At 61.8% G+C, this 20,927-nt stretch overlaps 1 protein-coding gene across 2 annotated transcripts; it reads right to left on the reverse strand.

Annotated features, from left to right (window-relative positions):
* Positions 1-138: 138 nt before the first annotated feature.
* Positions 139-16,981, reverse strand: EVPL (envoplakin). 2 transcript variants are annotated; one of them, XM_027080736.1, is made up of 22 exons: positions 16,751-16,981; positions 14,337-14,436; positions 13,846-14,000; positions 13,609-13,735; positions 12,729-12,854; positions 12,490-12,528; positions 12,201-12,362; positions 12,013-12,120; positions 11,721-11,816; positions 10,636-10,758; positions 9,809-9,955; positions 9,344-9,498; positions 9,084-9,181; positions 8,617-8,789; positions 7,110-7,288; positions 6,884-7,022; positions 6,559-6,752; positions 5,859-6,009; positions 5,018-5,101; positions 4,760-4,870; positions 4,562-4,654; positions 139-3,832 (listed from the first exon to the last, which is right to left on the reverse strand). In XM_027080736.1, exons 1-22 carry the CDS (start codon positions 16,846-16,848, stop codon positions 392-394), a joined length of 6,099 nt encoding a protein of 2,032 aa, XP_026936537.1. In that variant the 5' UTR covers positions 16,849-16,981; the 3' UTR covers positions 139-391. The 2 variants fall into 2 exon arrangements, with proteins under 2 accessions (XP_026936537.1, XP_026936538.1); XM_027080737.1 differs by lacking the exons at positions 13,609-13,735; positions 13,846-14,000; positions 14,337-14,436; positions 16,751-16,981 and having other exon boundaries at positions 12,725-13,387.
* Between the last annotated feature and the right edge of the window lie 3,946 nt (positions 16,982-20,927).

Consider the following 20,927-nt stretch of genomic DNA (forward strand, 5'->3'; position numbering starts at 1 on the left):
CTAGAGTCAGAGGAGCCACAGGCCTCCGAAAGCACCCCGTCCCCAGCAGGGCCAGCTGGGCGTGTCCACTCCCCAGGACCCAAGCAGTGCTGTCCCTCGTGCTCATGCCGCAGACGAGTCGACTCTTACGTTCCCAGATGTGAACAGGACGCCAGGAGAATTCGTTTATTGGAAGCACTGAGGTGAGGGAGGAGGGAGGAAAACAGAACTGCTGATCTCCATCCAGGTCAGGGGATGGACTGGGCACCAAAGTCAGGGGAGGGAGCCCAACACCGAGAGTCAGTCAGACAGAGGGAAGACCCAGCCCCTCGATCGGGCTGCTCTGGGGGCAGGGGTGCATGCATCCTACCCTCCCCCCTCACACACGCTCCTGTGACTGCTTTGGCCCCCGTCAGCGCGGGGAGCGCAGGCCAGTGCGGGAGGCCGAGCGGTAGCAGTGGTACCCCTCCAGCGAGGCTGGGAGGAGCAGCAGGCCGCTCAGGGGGTCCTTCCGGCAGCGCCCCATGGCCTCCTTGTAGTTCAGCCGTTCCTTGGAGATGGGGTCTGTCAAATCCTTCTCGTAGCTGGCCTCGTCCTGCAGGAGCTGGGCCAGCTCTTCACTGATCATGCCGGAGAGCATGGCCTGCGCGATGGGGATGCGGCCCGTCCTCTTGGGGTCGATGAGCCCTCCGGTCAGGTGCTGCACCCGCAGGTGCGGGAGCATGCTCTCCTGGGGCATCCAGCCCTTCTGGATGGCCTCGCTCACCGACAGCCTCTTCTTGGTGACGGGGTCCTCGATGCCGGTGAAGCCCTTCTGGGCATTGAGCAGCCTCTGCAAGGAGCTGTTCTCGATCAGTCCCCTCTCCACAGCCTTGTGCACAGAGTAGCGCTCCCGGCTGAGGAGGTCCACGATGCCCCCCGTGGCTGCCTGTGCCTCCAGCAGCTTCTGCCCGGTAATGGGGTCCAGCATGTTCTTGGCCACGGCTATCTTGATGGTGACCTTGTTGTCCGTGGTTGTGTCGTAGACGCCGGCGATGGGGAAGTTGTCCTCGCTGAGCCTGAGAGAGAAGCTGGGAGAGAAGAATCTGGTGCTCTGGGGGGCCGGGGAGGCCAGTGGGGACTTGGAGATGATGGTGCCGATGGAGAGCGGGGAGCAGGGCTTGGTCTCCCCGGCCACGAGCAGGGCGAACTCGCTGATGGGCAGGTGGCCGTCCGTGTAGAGATGGTACTCCTCCTTGGAGATGCGCCGGCAGCGCAGGGCGGCCTCGATGGAGTACTGCTTCCCGCTCTTGCGGTCCAGGAGCACAGACTCCTCCCCACGGGGACCCAAGGTGGTGACCTCCTCCCAGTCACACTCGAGCTCCTGCAGCTGGAGGTACTGGCCTCGGTCGATGATGCCCCTCTTGTAGGCCTCGTACGGGGACATGTCCTTCCCCGTCTCGGGCTCCAAGATGGAGATCTTGGTGGAGAGGTTGGTCTCTCGCGTCTGGGTCTCCTGGCTGAGCTCCTCCCGGCTCACCTTGGTGTGGAGGTCCCGGAGGGTCCTCTCCTTCTCGTAGATCTGGTCCTTCTCGCGGAGGATGGCCGTCTCGAGCCGCGAGAGCTCGTGGCCCCGCTGGGCTGCCCTCTGCCGCTCGCTCTCTGCCTTCCGGCCGAACAGCTTCGACTCCTCCTGCAGGCTCAGCACCTGCTGCTGCTTCTGCATCTCCAGCTCCCGCAGCTTCTCCTGCAGCTGCCTGCACTCCTGGCTCTTCTGGTCCCGGGCCTCCTGGAGCTCGGCTTCCTCCTGCGACCAGGTCCTCCTCAGCGCCTCCGCCCGCTCTATCTGCTCCCGCAGGCGCCTCGCCGCCTCCTCCCGGCTCTGCCGGGTTGCGCGCTCCCTGTTGAGCATCTCCCACACCCAGGAACGCTCCCCCTCCAGGACCGGGTCCTTCTCCACTCTGATCACTTCCTTGTAGATGGTCTTCTCCTGCGGTTTGGTTTTCTGGAGCACGTCGATCTGCACCTGCAGCTTCTCGCACTCCCGACGCAACTCGGTCACCTGGGTCTTCTCCTGGTCCAGGTCCCGCCGCTGGCCTTCCACAGACTTCTCCAGGTCCGGGTCCTTCTCCAGCTGGACCACCTCCTCTATGATGACCTTCTCCTGCACTGTGGGAGGCCGCTTCTGCAGCTCCTGGACCCTCAGGGTCAGCTGCCGCAGCTCCGTCTCCACGGCTAGCTTCTTGCCGCAGTCCTCCCGGGAGCTGAGCAGGCCCTCGTCCTCCTGCACAGCGGCCCGCAGCTGCTGCACCTCCCGCTCCAGCTGCCGCCGCCGGCCCGCCTCCTCATCGAGGCTCCGGCTCAGCCGGCTGTGCTCCTCGCGGCACTTCGGGTCCCTCCGGGTGACCACCACCTCCTGCACCACCACCTTCTCCTCGGGCCGCCTCCGCTCCAGCAGCAGGTACTTGTTCTGCAGCTCGGAGACCGTGTCCTCGGCCGTCCGTCGCTTCTGGGCCGCCTCCCGCAGCTCCTGGCGCAGCCGCTGGGCCTCCTGCTCCAGGACCGGGTCCTTCTCATAGCGCACCACCTCCTTGTTCACCGTCTTGGTCTCCACCTTGGAGCGCTCCCGTCTCCACTCGTCGCGCTCCCCCTGCAGCCGGATGAGCTGCTCCTGGGCCCGCCCGCTGCCGTTGACCAGCTCGTTGAGCTGGGCCTTCAGGTGGTCCATCTCCCGCAGCACCTCCGGGCTCCTCTCGTGCCTCACCACCTCCTGCGTCACCTGCTTGTACTCCACCACGGGCTTCTGCGCCCGCAGGACCGCCAGCTCGGGCAGCAGCCGCCCCGCCGCCTCCTCCACGCTGCCCCTCCTGCGGGCAGTCTCCTGCAGCTGGGCCCTGAGCCGCGCCATCTCCTGCTCCGTCTCCGGATCCACCTGGAAGATCTCGTGGACACGCTCCTGCAGATCCACCCTGGGCTTCTGCTTCTCCTCCGCGCTGTGCTTGCCGCGCAGCTCCTGCAGCTCCCCGGCCAGCGCCTCGTTCTCCCGCCTCTCCGCCTCCAGGCAGCTCCTCAGCCTGGACGCCTCTTGGAGGAGGCCTGGGTCCTGCTCCACCCTCTTCACCTCCTTCACGATCACCTTCGGCTGCACGGAGCGGATTGCCTGCTCCAGCTCCGCGATGCGAGCCTGCAGCCCGGCCACGGCTGCCTCCGCCCCCTTCCTCTGCGCCGCGTCCTCCTGCACCTGCAGCCTCAGGACCTGGGCTGCCTTGACCATTTCCAGGTCCTTCTCCACCTTGACCACTTCCTTCAGCACGACCTTCTCCTTCACGCTCACCTCCTTCTGCTCAAGGGCCAGCAGCTCCGTCTTCAGCGCCTCCAGTTGGGCCAAGATGGCGGAGTTCTCCCCCCGCAGGAGCTGGATCTCGCTGCTGAGCTGGGCCGCCTGGCTGTCCAGGCCAGGGTCCCTCTCGATCTGGGTGACCTCCTTGGTCAGCAGGTGAGGCTGCGTGGCCTTCCTCTGGTTCTCTAGCTGCATGACCTTCTGGGCCGCCGCCTCCAGATCTGCCTGCAGGCCAGCCCGCTTCTTGCCCTCGTCCTCCACCTGGGACTTCACCCTGGACAGGTTGCTCTCCAGCTGGGGGCCCCGAGAGAACTCCACCACTTCCTTCTCCTCCAGTTTCTCCAAGGGCCGCTGGGTCTTCAGTTGCAGCAGCTGGTTCCTCTGCTCCTCTAGCTCGCGCTGCACCTGGGCCACCCGCTTCCTCTCCTCCTCCAGCTGGGACTTCAGGGCCTCTGACTCCCTCCGGGCTCGGGCTGGGCTCTCGGACCCCTGCCGTGAGTCACGGGTCACCTGGATGTCTTCACTGAGCTCCTTCTGCAGGGTGAGAGGAAGAGGGGGGAGTCCTGGGGTGAGGGGAGGAAAGGGATAAGCCCACCACACCCTCCTGAGATCAGGACCCTCCCCTGCTTCCTGAGACTTCCTAGTAGGTCCTGGGAGGTGGAACTGAAGACCTGGGATGCTTGGAGGCGGGATTTTGAGAGGCTCCATCAATGCCCAGGATGTTAGGATTCAAGGCAGCGTTCAGGCCGCGTTTGCACTAGAACGTGCAAATAGGAAGGTCCTCCCTTCCTCAACTTTCCCCCTTCCACTTCCACCCAGGCTCCCAGAAATGGGCCTGCACTCCTCTGGGGGACCCTGGAGTACACCTCTGGGTGGGAAGAAGCTGGCCAGTCCTTTGGCCAGTCACCAAGAGTCATGGAGAGCACCTGGCTCCTGGTCTCTCAGGGATGGAGACCTAGGTGGCCTCTCGCCCACTGGGGCTGGATCCTAGGCTGAAGACTTCGTGGGGATTCTCTCCCGTCCCCACTGGAGCACTGCCCAGTGGCGAAGCTGCGACCGCACTGAATGACATCTCCTGGTACTAACTCTGACATGGTCACCAGCCTGTAAGAGCTGCTGGGGGAGGAAGGAAGCAGCACCTCCCTCAGGCTGCTGAGCTGTCCCGGGGCTGCAGGCTGCAGTGGGGAGAGGAAGGGGCGTCTGCCAGGTCAGCCACCGGGCCAGGCTGCCTAGTGCAGGAGCGGATGGGCCTCACCCCCATACCTTCTCCAGAATCTTTCCGGCAAACTCCAGCTGGTGCAGTTGCTGCTGGTGCACGGCTGCAACCTCAGTGTAGGCCTTCATCAGGTTCTCCTCCTGGAGAGGCCACAGGGAGGTGGGGGAGGGCGGTGTCAGCTCCCGCCTGAGAGGCCGCGGAGCCTGGCGGTGTTGAGGAATGAGGGATACAGAGCCCGGGCTCACCTGGGCCTGGATGCTCTCCTGCAGGGGAGCCACTCGGGGTCTCTTGGGGGCCGACCCCGCCTGGGTGGGCTCCAGGGAGCAGCGGTAGGTGTCTGCCTGCAGCTCATAGTCCTGAGCAGCGGGGGGGAAAGGACAACAGGCTGGCCGTCAGTGGGGGAGGTGGGGGGAGGGGGAGGAGGGGACTGTCAGAGGGAGGGAGGGAGGGAGGGAGGGTGGGTGGGTGGGAGATAAAAGGGACAAGCCGAAGTAACTGCTTACCTGGAGGGCCGCCTGCAGTTGCTGGGAGAGGCGGGAGGCCATGGCCTTGTCCTGCTCTCGGCCCTGGATCTCCTGCAGCAGCCTCTGCCGAGGCAGAAGGGAAATTCAGGAAACACCGCTCACCTGGACTTTCCTCCACTCACCTGGACTCTCCTCCAGCCGGGCGCCTCCAGGGCCTCAGGCAGCCAGCACCGCCCAGAGGCGGGAAGGGCTCTGCGGGAAACTGCCTTTTCCCGGTGTGCTCCACCGTGGCCTCTGCTCAGGACGTTTCACCCCTCCACACACACACCTGGCCATGCTAGTTATTCCTCAAGCCTCAGCCTGGGTGTCAGTTCCTTCCAGACTGCTTGCCCCGACCCCCCTGCATGTCCCGCAATGGGCTCCCACAGCGCTCTGGCTTCTCCACCAAAGCACTTAGCAGTGGGCCTGGATGCACCGGCCTGGGATGCACCGGCCTCCGCCTCAGACTGGGGGCTGCCCGAGGGCCGGGCTGTACCCCCGCCCCTGGTTCATTACCAGCATGTAATAGGGGCTTGGCAAGTATGAGGAAGAGGATGCAGTAGGAGTTGGAACCCTCAGGAGCATAAGGCCCGCTGTCCACCTCGGACCAGACAGAGAAGGGTTGGCCGTTTCTGTGGGCAAATTGGAGCATTTGGGGTGGCGGGTGTGACACAAGGCCTCTGAGGTCTGAGCTTTGAGGTCATTAAAACACTGGCCACTAGAGGGCCACGTGCACACAGGCAGCTCTCCCTGATGGGGAGGTGGCCCGGGAAAGGGATGTGGCTTGAGGGCCCAGCTCTGGGTACCGGCTCCCAGGTCGCCTGCAGCCCCAGATCCTCACCTTCTGCACCTGCAGCTTGTAGGCAATCTGGCTGGGCCCGTCTCTGGGCCGCATCTCGTTGCGGGGCAGGTGCTCCAGCCAGGAGTTCAGGTTGTCCCTGCAGTTCTTGAACCGCTGGTAGGTGAGGCCAGCGTCCTGCACCATCTTCTCCCTGCAGGAGGACGAGGCCCAGAGCAGAGGTGAGAGCTGCCCTCAGGGGACAGGTGAGGGGTGCACGGAGGAGGCTGGTGGGTGCCTCCCTCCCTGGGACAGGTCAGGAGGGCTGAGTGACCCACCATGCCGATCCCCTAACTCTGGCCCTGTGCTGGAGCTGGGCATTCAGAGATGGACCGGACACTCTCTGCCAGGTACCACCTGGGAGGTCGGTGCCGTTATTATCCCTTTTTTCTTCCTTTTTTAATTTATATGGATGTGCCGGGTCTTAGTTGTGGCACATGGGATCTTCGTTGCTGTATGCGGGATCTTTAGTTTCGGCACGTGGGATCTAGTTTCCCGACCAGGGATCAAACCCGGGCCCCCTGCATCGGGAGCGTGGAGTTTTAACCACTGGACTGCCAGGGAAGTCCTCCATCCCATTTTAGAGGTCAGGAAACTGAACCTCAGAGAGGTGAAGTCGCCAGTCCAAGGTTACACAGCTCACCAGCCGTGGCCACCGTGCCCCGTGGGGCTGTGCCATGAGCCGCGATGGCCCAGCACTCACCGCAGGTCCAGCTGGTCACCCACGGAGTGGTAGCGGTCCGTGAGGGCCCGCACCTGGCGCTGCTGGCGCGGCAGGTCTTGGCAGAACTCATGGAAATTACTGTGCAGCGCGCCGCACGTGCGCTCGGCGGCCTTCAGCTGGCGGTGCAGCCCCAGCACGCAGGCCTGCTGCTCCAGCAGCTCCCTCCGCCGGCGCTGGGGCAGGAGGGGACACAGCGCGAGGCACCCTTATGGTTCGGTCGTATGCCACGTCCACCCTCCACCTGCCCTCAAATGCTTGGTCAGGCTGTGGCCCCCTTCTGCCAGGGGGCCACCCAGCCCCTCACCTGCAGCTCGCTGACCCTCTCCTGCAACGCGCCTGGGTCTGCAGGGATGGGGGCCTCCTGCACCAGGGTGGACTCGAAGCCTCGGATGACCCTGTCCGCATCCCGGATCTGCCGCTCCAGACCCAGGGCAGCCTTGGCTCTGCCACAGAGGAGGCCAAGGGTCAGACACCCCCTTGGCCACACCCATATGACCTCGCCCAGCGGCCCCCATCCCCAGAGCACTCACTTCTCCCTGTAGAGTCTGCAGAGAACCTGCACGTCACTGTACTTGTTCTTGACGTTGCTGAGGACCACGGGTAGGTGCAGGGCGGCGGGGCCCGCAGGCTGCCCTGACAGAAACGCCTCACACTCCTGCTGGGCTGCCGCCTTCTCTGCTCCCAGGCTCTGCAGCCGCTGGGCCATGCCCTGGGGTGGGGCGGGGCTCAGGATCTCTGCTCTGGGCGGGTGGCTTCCACCCAGCCCTCCTGCCATGTCAACCTAACTCTGCCCATGAGGCCCGAGAGTGTGGTGCGGACGTGCTCAGTCTCAGTTCCCAGGTAGATGACTGTGGGCGGTTAACCTCTCTGACCCTCAGTCTCCTCATCTACAGAATGCTCGATGGGAGGTTGAGACGAGACCCTGTGAATCAGGAGCTCTTGCCCACCTTGGTCTTCATGTCACTCTCCTGTTCACAAAACCTTCAGTTCCCTGCCCCCTCGCTCCAGGTCAGGCAGCAAAGCCCTAGCTCCATCCACTTGGGGTTATTGCGTTGATTCTGTTATCAGTTATTCACTCATCTAGTCCATAAGCCACTGGTGCCGACTCCATGCCGTGCACTGCCTCCTTTCCAGGTAAACTGGACCCCCGACACCCCTGACGCTGTGACTTCAAAACCTAAGGACCTATTTGGAGACTGCCAGGTCCCAGCGCAGTGGTAACCAGGGCCTGGCGTGGGCAGAGGCATCGTTGAGGCCGTGTTACCACACAGTGCCTCCTTCTGCCACTCCTGCTTCCTCCCCGTGCCGCCCCAGGACCCCATCTGCAGCACCTTTCCCACCTCTGGAGCCCTCCCGCCCCCAGCCAGCGCTCTGAACCAGCTGAAATGCTACGGAACACTGCAGAGTGAAAATAACAAGTTGCACAATAACGTGAACGTGCTTCAACTTTTTAAAAACTATATCCAAACGATATATTTGAGTAGAAACCGGTTTGGAAGGATACAATCCAAACTGCTGCCCCCCAGGTGGGGGGAGGGGCAACTTTCACTGTTAGCACTTCTGAGTCCTTTTGTGATCATGTTTATACTCCTGCAGCCTCTCCAGGGAGGCTCCCTGCCAGCCACCCGGGAGAAACCACCCCTGAGATGCTCCAGGCTTCCTGCTGCTCTCAGGACTCTCGCCAGAACACCCCTCCAGCGTGGGGTACAGGGCCTTTATTCTGAGCCCTGCCCCTCTAGAACCTTCCTGGGCCTTGCTATACTTCATCCTCAGGACACCCAGACGAGCTGGGTATTATTGTGCCTTTTTTCAGGGATGAGGAAACCAAGGCCCAGAGAGGCTGAGTGAATTGCCCAAAGTCACAGAGCCAGTCAGTGGAGGAGCCAGGATGGGAACCAGCTTGCGTGAGTTATGGACTGTCCACTCCCTTCTTCCACCTCGGGGCCCCATGGCTGCTCCCACACTTGCCTCGTCTTTACTTTGTGCACGCCCCCAGGGCCGGACCACTTCTTATCCCAGCTGCCCTGGTTCACCCACCTTGTGGCTTTGGATGCGGCCCTCCAGGTCCTCCAGTGGTGTGGTGTGGCTCAACGGGGCCCGGATCCAGGTCAGCACCTGCTTCTCTATCTGCCCCAGGTCCTCCTCCAGCCGGGTCATCTGTGTCAGGAGCTTCTGGGCCTGTGGGTCGGCTGGGGCTGAGCTGGTTGGAGCTGGGGGAAAAGAGTGCCTGTGAGGGTCCAGAGCCTACCTCACGTCTGCCTGTCTGCTTGGTTGGCCCCTCCCTGAGTGCCTGCAGAGGGTCCTGTGTGGGGTAGGGTGGGAGGGCCATGGGCAGGGAGGGACATCCCCAGGGGCTTGCCAACCCAGGAGATGGAATCCCCAGAGCAGAAACCCTTAATTCAGGGTCACCCCCTGCCCATGGCAGCCCTCACAGTGACCAGAGTCGAGTCTACTCCCTCTGTCCCAATAGTGCCTCCCCCTGTTCCCTGGCCAGCCCTCGGTACCCTTCTGGCTAGGCTGTAAGGGCTCCGCAGCACTGGCCTTCAGGCGGCTCTGGACTGTGGTCAGTTTCTGCTTCAGGGCCTGCAGCTCCGAGGCCAGCCTGGAACAAGGAGGAGATCAGAGAAGGACGTCCCTCCACTCTCTCCCCTCGGCCCCAGCAGTCACTGGTCCAGGCGAAGGTCGGGCAATGGCCTCAAACCACAGGGCCCGTTCTGGGCCCACAGCCTGCCTCCTGCCCCTGTGGATCCCCAGGCAGACTCACCTGGAGGCCCTGGCCACGGCTTCAGGGTCCGGAGCTGGGATGCAGAAGCAGGCGGCTGGGGCACATTTGGTCTCGCCTGCCGGGCCCTGGACCAGCCAGGTGTGCGGATCAGTGTTGTCCATCAGCGTATACCGCTCGCCCTGCAGCAGCTGCACCTAGGGGGCAGGTGGGGAGGGGCTTATGCAGGCTCAGGGGCCAGGATGGAGAAGGGATCAAGGCCAAGGTGGGTAGAGGCCGGGGACGGGGACAGGTAGAGGAACAGGAGCTGGGGCAGGGGTGCTGGGGTAGGGACAGGGACAAGCTAGAGGCAGGACAGGGCTTGGAGAGGGGTAGTGCTCGGGCAGGGGTGGGGGGTGGGGGGGGCGGGGGCAGTGGCAGGAGTGGGTAGGATGGGGAGGGGAGGGACTGGAGGGGGCAGGGGTGGGGTGGGCGGGGCCGGAGGAGCTGGGCAGGCAGAGACTGTACTTCTCCCGTGTCCCAGTCACAGATGCTGTCCACGTGCAGGGACTGCTGGGGTGGTTTCCTCCGCTGCGGCAGAGGGGCCACCTCCCGGCTCCGCAGCTGCAGGTCCCCAACAGCCTTTTCGGCCACAGCCAGCTGCTTCTCCTCTGCCTGCAGGGACCCAGACAATGGGGGCTCAGGCCAGCCCCATACGTGCCCCCCAGGAGGGCCGGGGAGGGGTCTGGCCCTCATGAAGACAAGGTCTCTTTTTTTTTTTTAATTTATTACTATTATTTTTTGCGGTATGCATGCCTCTCACTGTTGTGGCCTCTCCCGTTGCGGAGCACAGGCTCCAGACGTGCAGGCTCAGCGGCCATGCCTCATGGGCCCAGCCGCTCCGCGGCATGTGGGATCTTCCCAGACCGGGGCACGAACCCGCGTCCCCTGCATTGGCAGGCGGACTCTCAACCACTGCACCACCAGGGAAGCCCAAGACAGGGTCTCTTAGTCAGCAAAGTAAAAGGAGCCCCTCCCAGGGCACCCAGGATCCTAGGGCCTGCTGGTTGGGGTGGGGTGGGGTAGGGGGCTGCCCAGCATCACCCAGGCCTGCAGAGTGGGAGCTGGAGGGGCCTCAGAGCTCTTCTGGGCAGCCCCTGTCACATTGCCGATGAGGAAACTGAGGTCCAGAGGTGGTAACAGACCAGGCTCCTCCTGCTGCAGCAGACCTCCTTCTCCTGCTCCCAAGGCTGGGGCTCCGGGCAGGACTACGTACCCGGGAGGCCTGAGGCCCAGACACACAGGCAGGCCCCGTTCCCAGGAGTGGGTGCAGGGGCTGGGTGGGGCCATCTCACCTCCAGCTGCAGCAGCTCTGTTGGGGCGCCAGGTGGGCCCCCCGGGGCAGGGCTGTACTGGGCGTCCAGGCTGGAGTTGAGCTTTGCCAGGGTCTGGCTGACAGAGTCGGCCTCTTCCTGGAACTGAGGTCGGTGGGTGGTCAGGGGCAGAGCTGGGGCACCCGCTGCCCTAGGGCACCCCGCAAAGCAGCTAAATGCAAACCGCTTAAACCCAAACTGCCACTTGCTGTCGGTCTTTCTACCCAGGCAGTGCAGTCTTTTTAACTAAAGTGCTCTGCAAATCAGGCATTTTGAGGTCACTGAACTTAATTTCTTTTAGTGTCGTAAAACACTTTGGTTTTCGTCCTTCCTGCACAGATGAAGGGCAGTGCCCCTCTCGCCTCACTCTAGCACCTGGAGTCCTGGCTGGGACCCCGGGTGCCCAGGGTGCCTCAGAGTAGAAGCTGGGAGTGTGCTTTAAAGAAACATCCTACAGTTGGGTGATATTACGGAATTCTCATCAGTGGGTGTGATACTGGTATTGTGGATATATAGAAAAATGCCTTTTAAAAAAAAGAAAAGGGAAGAAAAAAATCCTTGGCTTTTGTTTTTCTCAAAGTATAATAAACCATTTTAGCTGGAAATTATTAAAAAAAAGAAGTCCCTGTTGTATATATACATTTTTAAATTTTTTTCTTTTTTTCTTTTTTATCTGTAAGTCTATTATATCAATGTTTGTCAACCCTTGTTTCATTATTGTCCCTTCTAAGGAGTTTTTTAGACATTTTTTTCCTTACTTTCCCCATTGTCGCCATGAAATTTTAGTATTATAGATATGTTGTATATCCTTTACGTATGTATATCTGTGATTTATGCATAAAAAAAGATTTTTTTTTTTCTCCCACGAGAACCAACTTTCATCCCCCAGGAGTGATATCACCCTGTTGAGAATGTATGTGTGACATTATTTTCCCCCTGGGAACTAGTCACAACAACACAGCTCTGTCTTTTTTATTCGGTGCCTTGACACCCGAGATGAGAGCGTGTCCTCCGGCGTCTTCCAGACACACCCCCGTCCCCCTGCCCGGCCCTGTCCGCAGGCTCACCCGGCAGTAATCCTCCACGTGCTGCAGTTGGCTCTCCTGGCAGATGCACAGGTTCAGGAAGTTCTGCCACTCCAACTTCAGGGCCTCCTGGTGGGCCTGGGGGCAGAAGCACGGAGTCCTCAGACCGTGCCCCGACCTGGTCCATCCACCCGCCCACCCACTCTGCTGGCCCTGCCCACTGTCCCCCACCCGGCTGGTGTCTCCCTCTCTGTCTCCCCAGCCTCCCTGGGAAGCTCCCCAAGTGAGGGAGTTAGGGTCCCCGAGGCAGCAGGGAGTGTGTGGGCCTTCGCACCCGGATGGGCCCCACGGCCGGGTGCCCGAGCTCCACCAGGCGCTCCCCGTCACGCTCCAGCTGGTTCACGCACTGCTCCTGGCTCAGCAGCTCGTGCTGCCTGAAGTGCTGGGAGAGAGTTGGGGAGCGGGCGGTGAGGACGAGGATGTCCTCGTCCCCCCACCTCGCCCCCACTTGCGCACACTGACCTCGTACTCCCTCCGCACGCCCACGGGGTCTGCCATGAGGTCACTCCAGTCCTGCTGCAGGATGCGCTGCTGCTGCTGGGCCAGGGCGCTCAGCTGGCGCGTGCAGCCCTGCAGGTGTGTGTACAGGCTGTCTAGGCTCTGCCCTCGCCACGAGGCTGCCTTCTGTGCTCGGGCAAGAGGCAGGGAGAGAGAAGGGGTAGCAAGAGGCACCGTCACGCTGTGCCCCACTCCCAGCCCGCCCAGCCCGCCAGCCCACCAGCCCGCCAGCCTGTCCCTCCGCCCTGCTCACCAGGAGACCCTGGTATTGCCTCTGGATGCTGGCCGCGTCCTGCCTCGACCAAGGGAGAGAGAACACAAGCGTAGTGAGAGATGGGGTGCAGGGGAGAATGTCCCCACGTCCTGGGCCTCCCATGCCCCCTCCTCCATCCCTGGCCCTAGAGGGCCAGCCAGGCCTCACTCAGGATCGGATGGGAGAAAGGGAACTGGGACTGGGGCCAAGCAGGGATGTGCGTCCGACAGCTCACCCACCGGCCCTGTGGGGCTCCGCAGCTGCTGCCCATAGGCCTCGATCTCCTTCTGCAGGATGTTGTGCTCGGCGACCTGCTGCTCCAGGTCCACCATGCCCGGCCCGTACAGGCCCTCACAGACCTGCTTCTGCAGAAAGGCTGGCCGCTCAGCTCTGCTGCAGGGCCTGGGGCGGGAGCCCTCCTGCACCTACCCTCCCCCTGGCCCCTGGCATCCCCATCGGCAGAGGTGGAGCTGGTCACTGGGGCAGAGGGTGGAGAGGTGGGCGCCTGGGTGAATGGCTGCAGCTCACCCTGGGGAACATGCTATTCTCCAGTGGCCCTGGCCGAGGCCTCAGCATTGCATGACTGAGGACCCTGAATCTCACTGGTCCCCAGGACTCAGGGATCAGCCTCTGAAAAGTCTCCACGCTCTGCCCTGCCTCCTGCTGGGACACCTCCAGCCTGGCTCCAGGAGCCTGTGCACACCCTGCCCTGTCCATGCTCCCCTGTCCCCTCGTTGTTATCACAGCACCCCTTCTGTCGTGACATCAAAGCACAGTTCCTCACGTGATGCTCAGGGTGCCCGTGACCTGGTTCTGCCTACCTGCCCAGAAAACCCCACTTCCCATCGCACCCCAGGCTTCCTCCAGGTCTCTTCCTTTTCTCTGGAATGTCCTCTCCTCACCACCTCACCCCAACCCAACCGAGCCCTCCCACCTGCAGGAAGCCTTCCCTGACTGCACCGTCGCCTCTGCCCACTCCCTTCCCAGATGGCTAGCTGCCCCCAGCTCCAAGCACGCATCAGCCCCTGACGAAAGGCAGCTCTGGGTTGCCCTGTGGTTGCTGCTGGGTGTGACTTCCAGCTCCTTGAGGCGTCTCCAACTTTGGGGATGGCTCCTGACCTGCTTCTGCTCCAGCACCCGTGCCCAGTCGACCCCGGGCCCCACGTCTGGCGGCAACACCATCCTCTCATACAGGGCGCGGTACTCGGAACACTCCTGGGCCACCCGCTCATGCAGCTGCTTGATGCTGCCAAGGAAGTGGCCAACAGGTCGGAGCTGGGCCCGGGGCTCCCCCCGGACCCCCGGCGCCTCCATCCTTGAGCCCCAGCCCCCCGCCGCCGCCCCCACCCCACTCACTCCTTCTCCATCTCCTCGGCCTGCAGGTGCTTGAGCCGCCGGGCCTTGTCCACATCCAGGAAGAGGCTCTTCAGCAGCTCCTCGGCCTCCTTCAGGCTACAGCCCACCTCCCCCTGGTGCTGCAGGGCCTGGCCCTGCTCGCTGTGCTGCCGGTCCTGCGGCAGCAGATGGCATCCTCACTGCCCGCCGCTGCTGCCTGAGCCCCGCCCTGAGGGACTCTGGCCACACTGGCAGAGGGCAGGGCATGGGCACCTGCGGGGCGGACTCAGGACACAGGGGAGGCCTGGGCCCCGCCCCTTTGACCCTCCAGGTTAGGAGCCCGACAGAGAAGGAGGGATAAGCCCTCTCTCCCACTGTGTTTGGAGAGTGGCCAGGGAAGGACTGGACTGTCTGTCCACCTTCACCACGACAAGTGGGCACAGGAGGGACCGCCAGGCATGGCCATGGGCCTCCCACGTGCCCACGCCCCGTCATCTGCCCCCAGGCCTCACCTGCTGCAGCCTCTTCTGGGTCTCCAGGATGTCCCTCTCCACCTGGTCGGCTTTGGCCTGCATGCGAGAGATGAGCAGGGCCAGCTCCTTGGTGGCAGCTCTGACGGGTGGTGGGGACAGAGGGCAGCGTGGTTAGAGAAGGTCCCTCTGTTTCCCTTGGGCAGAGGTCTGCCCACCCGGGTGGTGTCCCTTCCTCCGCCTGCCCCGTCGTGCCCTATAGCCGGGCTCACTGCCCTGGAGGGAGGAGTCCAAGACCTGGGGAGCTCTGGCCTCTCTGTAGGAAGCTCTGTGAGATACCCAGTTCTGGGCGGGTAAGCGCTGCCTCCACAGGAGGCTCAGAAAATGGGGGTCCCGGGTGTGCGCGGCACTGCAGAGCCAACCAACCTCCCTGTCCTGGAAGTGTGTCCCCAACCCCGCCTAGCTCCCTGCTGCTCCTTCTGGATGGAGGGCAGGCAGCCCTCAGGGGAGTGAGTGAATCACTGGCTCAGCCCCTAATACCTGACATGGAATGGCTGGATCTTGGGGAGGGGCAGTTGGGCTGGCTGCGGACAGGGGAGCAGCAGCGTGTCCCCCAGCCCAACTTCCATTCACGCCAACCCTGTCTCCCCACCGCTGCCCTGGGCTCTTCCTGTGCCCAGGCTAACAAGCTTCCAGAGGAGACACACAGCACCGGGGCAGGGGGAAGCCACGAGACTGCCAGGGCACCCCAACCCTTTCCAGATTTGGGGGTTCAGAGCCCAAACTGGGACCTGACTTGCCCCAGGCCACACAGCCAGGAGCAGAGTATGAGCCTGAACCGGGCTGCCAGGGTCCTTTCCCAGCCTCTGTAGGGCGCCTGCTGTGGAACTGAGCTCACTCTGGAGCCCAGAGGCTCGAGCAGACCTAATAAAAGGCAGAGTGGTCTAAGCCTCAGGAGCACAGCACCCTGTGAGGTCACAGTCCTGGGGAAGGTAAACCTTCACGAGCTGGGCCTTAAACGAGGGGGCAAAGGATAAGCCTCCTCCAAGCAGAGGGGCGGTGACGCAAAGACACAGCCTGAAAGAACTCTGACAGACAGCCTGGTTTTTATCCTTCTCCACTACAGCTGTGTGGTCTTGGGCAAGTTACTTAATCTCTCTGTGCCTGAGGTTCCTCACCTGTAAAGTAAGGCTCTAGTAATATCTACCTCACCGTGTCATTGTGTTAAGAGAACTGATTCATCTGAAGTGTCCTGTGCAGAGTCAACACCCAGTAAGTGTTAGTTTTTATTCCCCTAGAATGTAGGCGCTTTGAAGGCAGGGAGGGACCTGTCGGTTCTGTTTACGATGGCATCCCCGGGGCCTACAACAGTCTTGGCACACAGTAGGTGCTCAATAAATATGTGTTGAACAAGCAGATTGCACGAGGGGAATGATGAGCCCTCTTGGGGCGGCTGCAGCCAGAGGACAGGGCCCTAGGGACCGAGCTGCCTGGGAGCCTCCCTGGGGACGGGAGCTCTGGGTCCTGAGCCCTGGGAGAAGCACACTCCACCCTGGGCAGGGCCCAGGAGCCCCAGGGAGGACAGCTCACTCCAGTGAGTCTTAACTGCCGTCCTTCCCGTCTGCCGAGAAGCCCAGCCTCGGAGTCGTCACCCTGATCCCTACTGGGGTGATGGGCCTTTCATCTCCGCTCCCGCCTCCACACCCAGGACCCCGCGAGCCGCCACCTCCACCCTGCAGAGGGGCCTGATGGCCAGTGAGTGGGAGAAGGCCAGCCAAGTCTGCAGACTGTGCAGCTCTGGAGAGCCGGGCTGGACCCTGCCGGGAGCTGGGGGAACTGAGAGAGGCTCTGAGGATGTCCGGGGCCCACGGGCCCCTCCGCCTTCCCTCCAGCACCCCCTCCACACACCCACAGGGTGAAGGTATCATCTCAACTCTAATAAAACTCTCAAGGCCCGAGGCGTGAGCCGGGTGGGGAGAGCTGCAGCCTGGAGGTGGGGGCAGCACAGCCCTGCCTCCGGGCACCCCATCTGCCACCTCTCGGCTTCTCCAGCCTCAGTCCTTCTGCCCACCCTGTGCTGTGCCCAGGTCCCAAGGGTCATCACAATCCAAGCGGAGCCTTGAGGGCAGAGCCATGGACAGGGAGACAGTCCCCCAGCCTCCCAGCAGAGGAAGGCAGCTGCTCAGGCCCCCATCCAGCACGTCTGCAGAGCAGCCTTAACCCGTGGCCCTCAGGCCCCCTGGAGAACGTGGGGAGCCCCAGGCCATCTCTGGTCTCCTGCCGGGGCTGGAGCTTGGCCTGCGCCCGTGAGAGAGAGTCCAGCCCCAGGCTCTCGGGCTCAGGACACCTAATGCCGGCACTGGGCTGGCCCCAGCTCTGGGCTGCTTCCCCCAGGTGGCTGGAGCACCTGGGTCTGGCACCACCCGGGCCCCAGCCCCTCCCCCGGCCCTACTCACCGGCTGTGCTTGTTGGGGGACCCCTTGGGGGAGCCTTTGGCCAGGGAGGCCTTGGGGGACCCCTTCTCCTGGGAGCCTTTGCTCAGCCCCTTGAACATGGTCGTGAAGGAAGGTGCGGGTTCGGGCTGGGCTTGGCCGGTGATGGCAGGCGGGTGGCAGGCAGCAGGTGTGAGTCCTCGCTGGCTGCTCAGCTGGGCTCTGGCGAGGTGGGGCGGCCGGGCACTGGGCAGGCGGTTTTTGTGCGGCCTCTCCCTGCAGGTGAGGCAGGCCAGTGGCCGGGGCTGTGCGCATGCACCCACGCTTGCCCACACCCCACTCACGCCTGCTCCTGCACAACCAGTTTGGGAGGAAAGGGCACAGCCCAGAGGGTGGGGCGCCCGAGCCTCCCCGACTCTCAGAGGAGGTTTGGACTTGTTACACTCACACGCCCAGAGCCAGGGGAGTCGGCAGAGATCACACCCAGATGCGGAAATCGCGGGGCCCAGGAGGGACAGGGCTCCAGACAGACGTGCGTGCATATGCACGCGCAGGCTCAGGGACCCAGGCGACCTCAGAGCTTGGGCTCCAGGTTAATAAACACCTCCAACCTGCCCACGCCCCTGCCCACGGCTCGCAGCCTGCCGGGGGTGGGTGGGGGGGCTGCTCCCTGCCAGCTCAGGGCGGGTGGAGGCCCCGGGCTCTCTGCTCACCACCAGGGCGTCCAGGTCTCTGTTCCACGTCCTCCACCGACATGATGGGGCAGCTAGGGGGCATTCACCCCTGGCAACTGGCACGAAGTACATTTTAAAAGTGGACACCACCCAGCCGGCTCCCCAGAGCACCAGCCCACAGTCCTGCAGCGCGCTTTTCCTGGTGGGCTGGTTATCCCAGCTGTCCACGGCTCCGGGTCCAGATACAGTCAGATGCGCATTGCTGGGATCCTCGGAAGCTTCAGAACAGCGCCAGCGGGGCCGGGACTCCTCCTGGCCCCTCCCCCCAAGGGCCCCCAGCACTAGCCTTCAGGGGCTGCTGAGCCCAGGGTCTGCAGGAGCCTCCTGGGAACCCACTGTACTTGGGTTTCCTACCTGCCTCTCCTCTCTCCCGAGAAGTGGCCCCTGGCGGCTTTGCTGGAGTCAGATGGAGTGTCTAACAGCAGTGCCAGTTTACTGGTCTTTCCCTCACATTGAGGGCCAGGGAGGTCATCTTGGTAGCTGCCTTCTCCTGGGGTGGCCCCCAGGATCTTCAAGACAGGTGTGGGTTCCTCCATTTCCAGGTACTCATTTCACTGCCCCAGCTCAAGTCCCTTCTATAGATCTAGAGTCATTCCCTGGAACCATTACAGTTTCGGTGGAAGGAGGGTTTGAGGGGGAACAAAGCGGGAGGGATGCAGACAGGCTGGGTTTGGAGCACTGGGACATCCTGGCAGGCCCAGCTGAGGACAGAAAACAACCGGAGAAGAGGTAAGGGTCCCAGCCCACTAGGGAGATCAGGGACAGAGGTCTGAGACTGGCCACGTGCCCCCTAGGGCAGAAAAGGCCCGAGTCCCTTTTGGCTGCATCTCATGAACAACCCATTGAATTTGGCCCTGGAGAAGGGACACAGGAGTCACCATCTATCCTGGAGGGGGTGGGGCTAACAGTGGTAGTGGCGGTGGGGAGGGCAGCAGGAGGCCTTGACGCAACAAGTAGCAACAGGGATGTAGTGGTTTCCAGCTGTTCTTCTCCCAGATGAGTGTGATGGTGAGATGGAGCCAGATAAGGAAGCCTGGCCCAGAGGCCACTCACCCTCTGCCCCAGCCCCTCTCCCCGTTACTCCTGGGTGACAATTGTCTTCTGACCACTAGCTGCATGCCTGCCATTTGCTGTTCTCAGAAAGGGGCCCGTTTGTTGAAATGACTACCGGATTCAGCCACCAGCCCTAACGGCTGGCCTCTCATATCAAACCCAAGAGTCAGCTCATGTTCTTATCTTTGAGATTGGGCAAGTGATAGCAATATCCCAGGAGAGCCAAGACAGGAGACAGCAGCCCTCAGTCCACTGTCCTGTCTCCCCGAGAACTCCAGGCCTTTCTTGGGAGGGGGTGGTCATTGGAGGCGGAGGTCCCGGGGGGAAAATGTCCAGACTCCAGCCCCAGGAATGGGAGCAGCCAGGGGAGGCCCCACTGGGCTGTGGCCCCCAGGTGGAGGGCAGGCAGTGAGACTGAGATCTGGAACGTTTGAGCTTTGCCTTCTGTCTGCAGAAGCTCCCCTGGAAATAAGTGAGTACCATAGGGGGCCCTCATCCGCCCCAGAGACGAACTGATTCACTGCAAGAAAAACAAGGGCTGAATTCCTGGCCTGTCTAAAGCCAAATCGAATCAGACCCCAGCTCCCAGACAGGGCTGACGTGCCATAGGCATGAACACCCAGGTCTCTGAGCTGGCTGTCATTGCAGGGTGCTCCTATTCAGATAGCAGAAACCCTGGCCCCCCAAGACGAAGGCACAGGAGAAAGGATAGGGACAAAGAAAGATGTAGGGTTTTAAATATCTGAGGGAAGGGGCTTCCCTGGTGGTGCAGTGGTTGAGGGTCCGCCTGCCGATGCAGGGGTCACGGGTTCGTGCCCCGGTCCGGGAGGATCCCACATGCCGCGGAGCGGCTGGGCCCATGAGCCATGGCCACCGAGCCTGCGCATCCGGAGCCTGTGCTCCGCAACGGGAGAGGCCACAACAGTGCGAGGCCCGCGTACTGCAAAAAAAAAAAAAAAAACTGAGGGAAAAAAAAGTCGTTCATTTAGAAGGCCGGGATGGAATCACCAGCCTCTGTGGCCACCTGCACTGTCCCAACCCCCTGTCACTCTTGAGCACTTGAAACGTGGCCGGTTTGAACTGAGATGTGCTCTAGGTATAAAATTCACACCGGACTTCAAAGACTTAGCATGAAAAAAGGATGTAAAATACCTGAATAATGTTTTATACTGACTACATGTCCAAATGATCTTTTGCAATATATTGTGTTAAATGAAATGTATTTTAAAAAACGAATTTCACCTATTGCTTTTTAAGGTTTTTTGGCTTATAAACAGCAGAAGTTTATTGCTTACAGTTCTGAAGGCGGGACGTCTGAGGTCTGAGCACCAGCATGGTTGGGTGAGGGCCCTCTTCAGGGTCATGGATTCTCATGCTTTCCTCACATGGTGGAACGGGTGTTGCTATTTTTATTTAATGTGGCTACTAGAAAGTTTAAAATTACAGATAAGGCTTGCATTTCTGGCTCACACTGTAATTCCATCAGACAGCTCTGACCCAGAAGCCAGACTGGGTGACCCGTTTCAGCCTTCCCAGGCCTCCTCCTTTTGAACCAGAAAGGAGTCCCAGGACCTGGCAGAATTCTTGTCCCGTCCATGAGGCCTTCCCCTCGCCTGGACTTGCTACCCGCCCTGTGGACTGAGAGGTTTGAGATCCATGGGTCCCCAACCTCCTTCCAGCACTGTGGCAGCTCATTCACGTGCCCCAGCCTGGCGCTTCCAGGCACGTGACGTGGGCCACTCACAGCTCGTGGGGACCGAGCCCGGAGCAGAAGGGCTGATCAGAGCTGAAAGCAGTGTAGCTCCCGGCTCTGAGGCTGCCATGCATGCATGCAGCTAGGCAACAGGGTGGCAGCTTGGATAGTGTGCCAGGGCTAAGTTACCCACTCTCTCCTCCAGCTCATGGGGTCCTGCAGGGAGGGGCATTCTCCTCCCTGCTGAAGCAGATGGCGGCAACTGCCTACTCTGCCCTGGGAACTGTAACCTGTCAGGCTTCCATATGCTCCCTGATCAGGACAAGCTTTGCCATCTCAGGAAACTGCCCTCTGTCTGTACAAAAGCTCTGCTACCAGGCCCTTGGAGCCGAGCCAGCTGGTAACCTCTCTTGCCTTACACTTCCCTGGCCGGCTGAGGAGCCAGGTGCCTTCACCGGCTGGGCGGAGTGGACAAGGGCTGGTGGGGTGGGGACTTCGGGGATGGGCCTCCTTCTGTCTACAGGTGCTGGGGGAGGAAGGGGCTGTGGCCACAGGAATCTACTGGGCAGTTTGGAGGAGGCTCTCTTGGCTGCCAAGTCTGCCCAGAAAGCTGGATAAAAAGAAATACTGAAGGTTGGCCTGGAGACCGTGGCTTGCCCATCTAGAACAGAGCGGGCAGAAAACGGGGCTGGCTATTCCTTCCGGGCCTTTCATAGAGAGA

This window comes from Aethalodelphis obliquidens, unplaced genomic scaffold, assembly GCF_003676395.1.
Source record: "Aethalodelphis obliquidens isolate GAN/ISIS:26980383/991018 unplaced genomic scaffold, ASM367639v1 scaffold44, whole genome shotgun sequence".
In the NCBI taxonomy this organism is placed as follows: domain Eukaryota; kingdom Metazoa; phylum Chordata; class Mammalia; order Artiodactyla; family Delphinidae; genus Aethalodelphis; species Aethalodelphis obliquidens.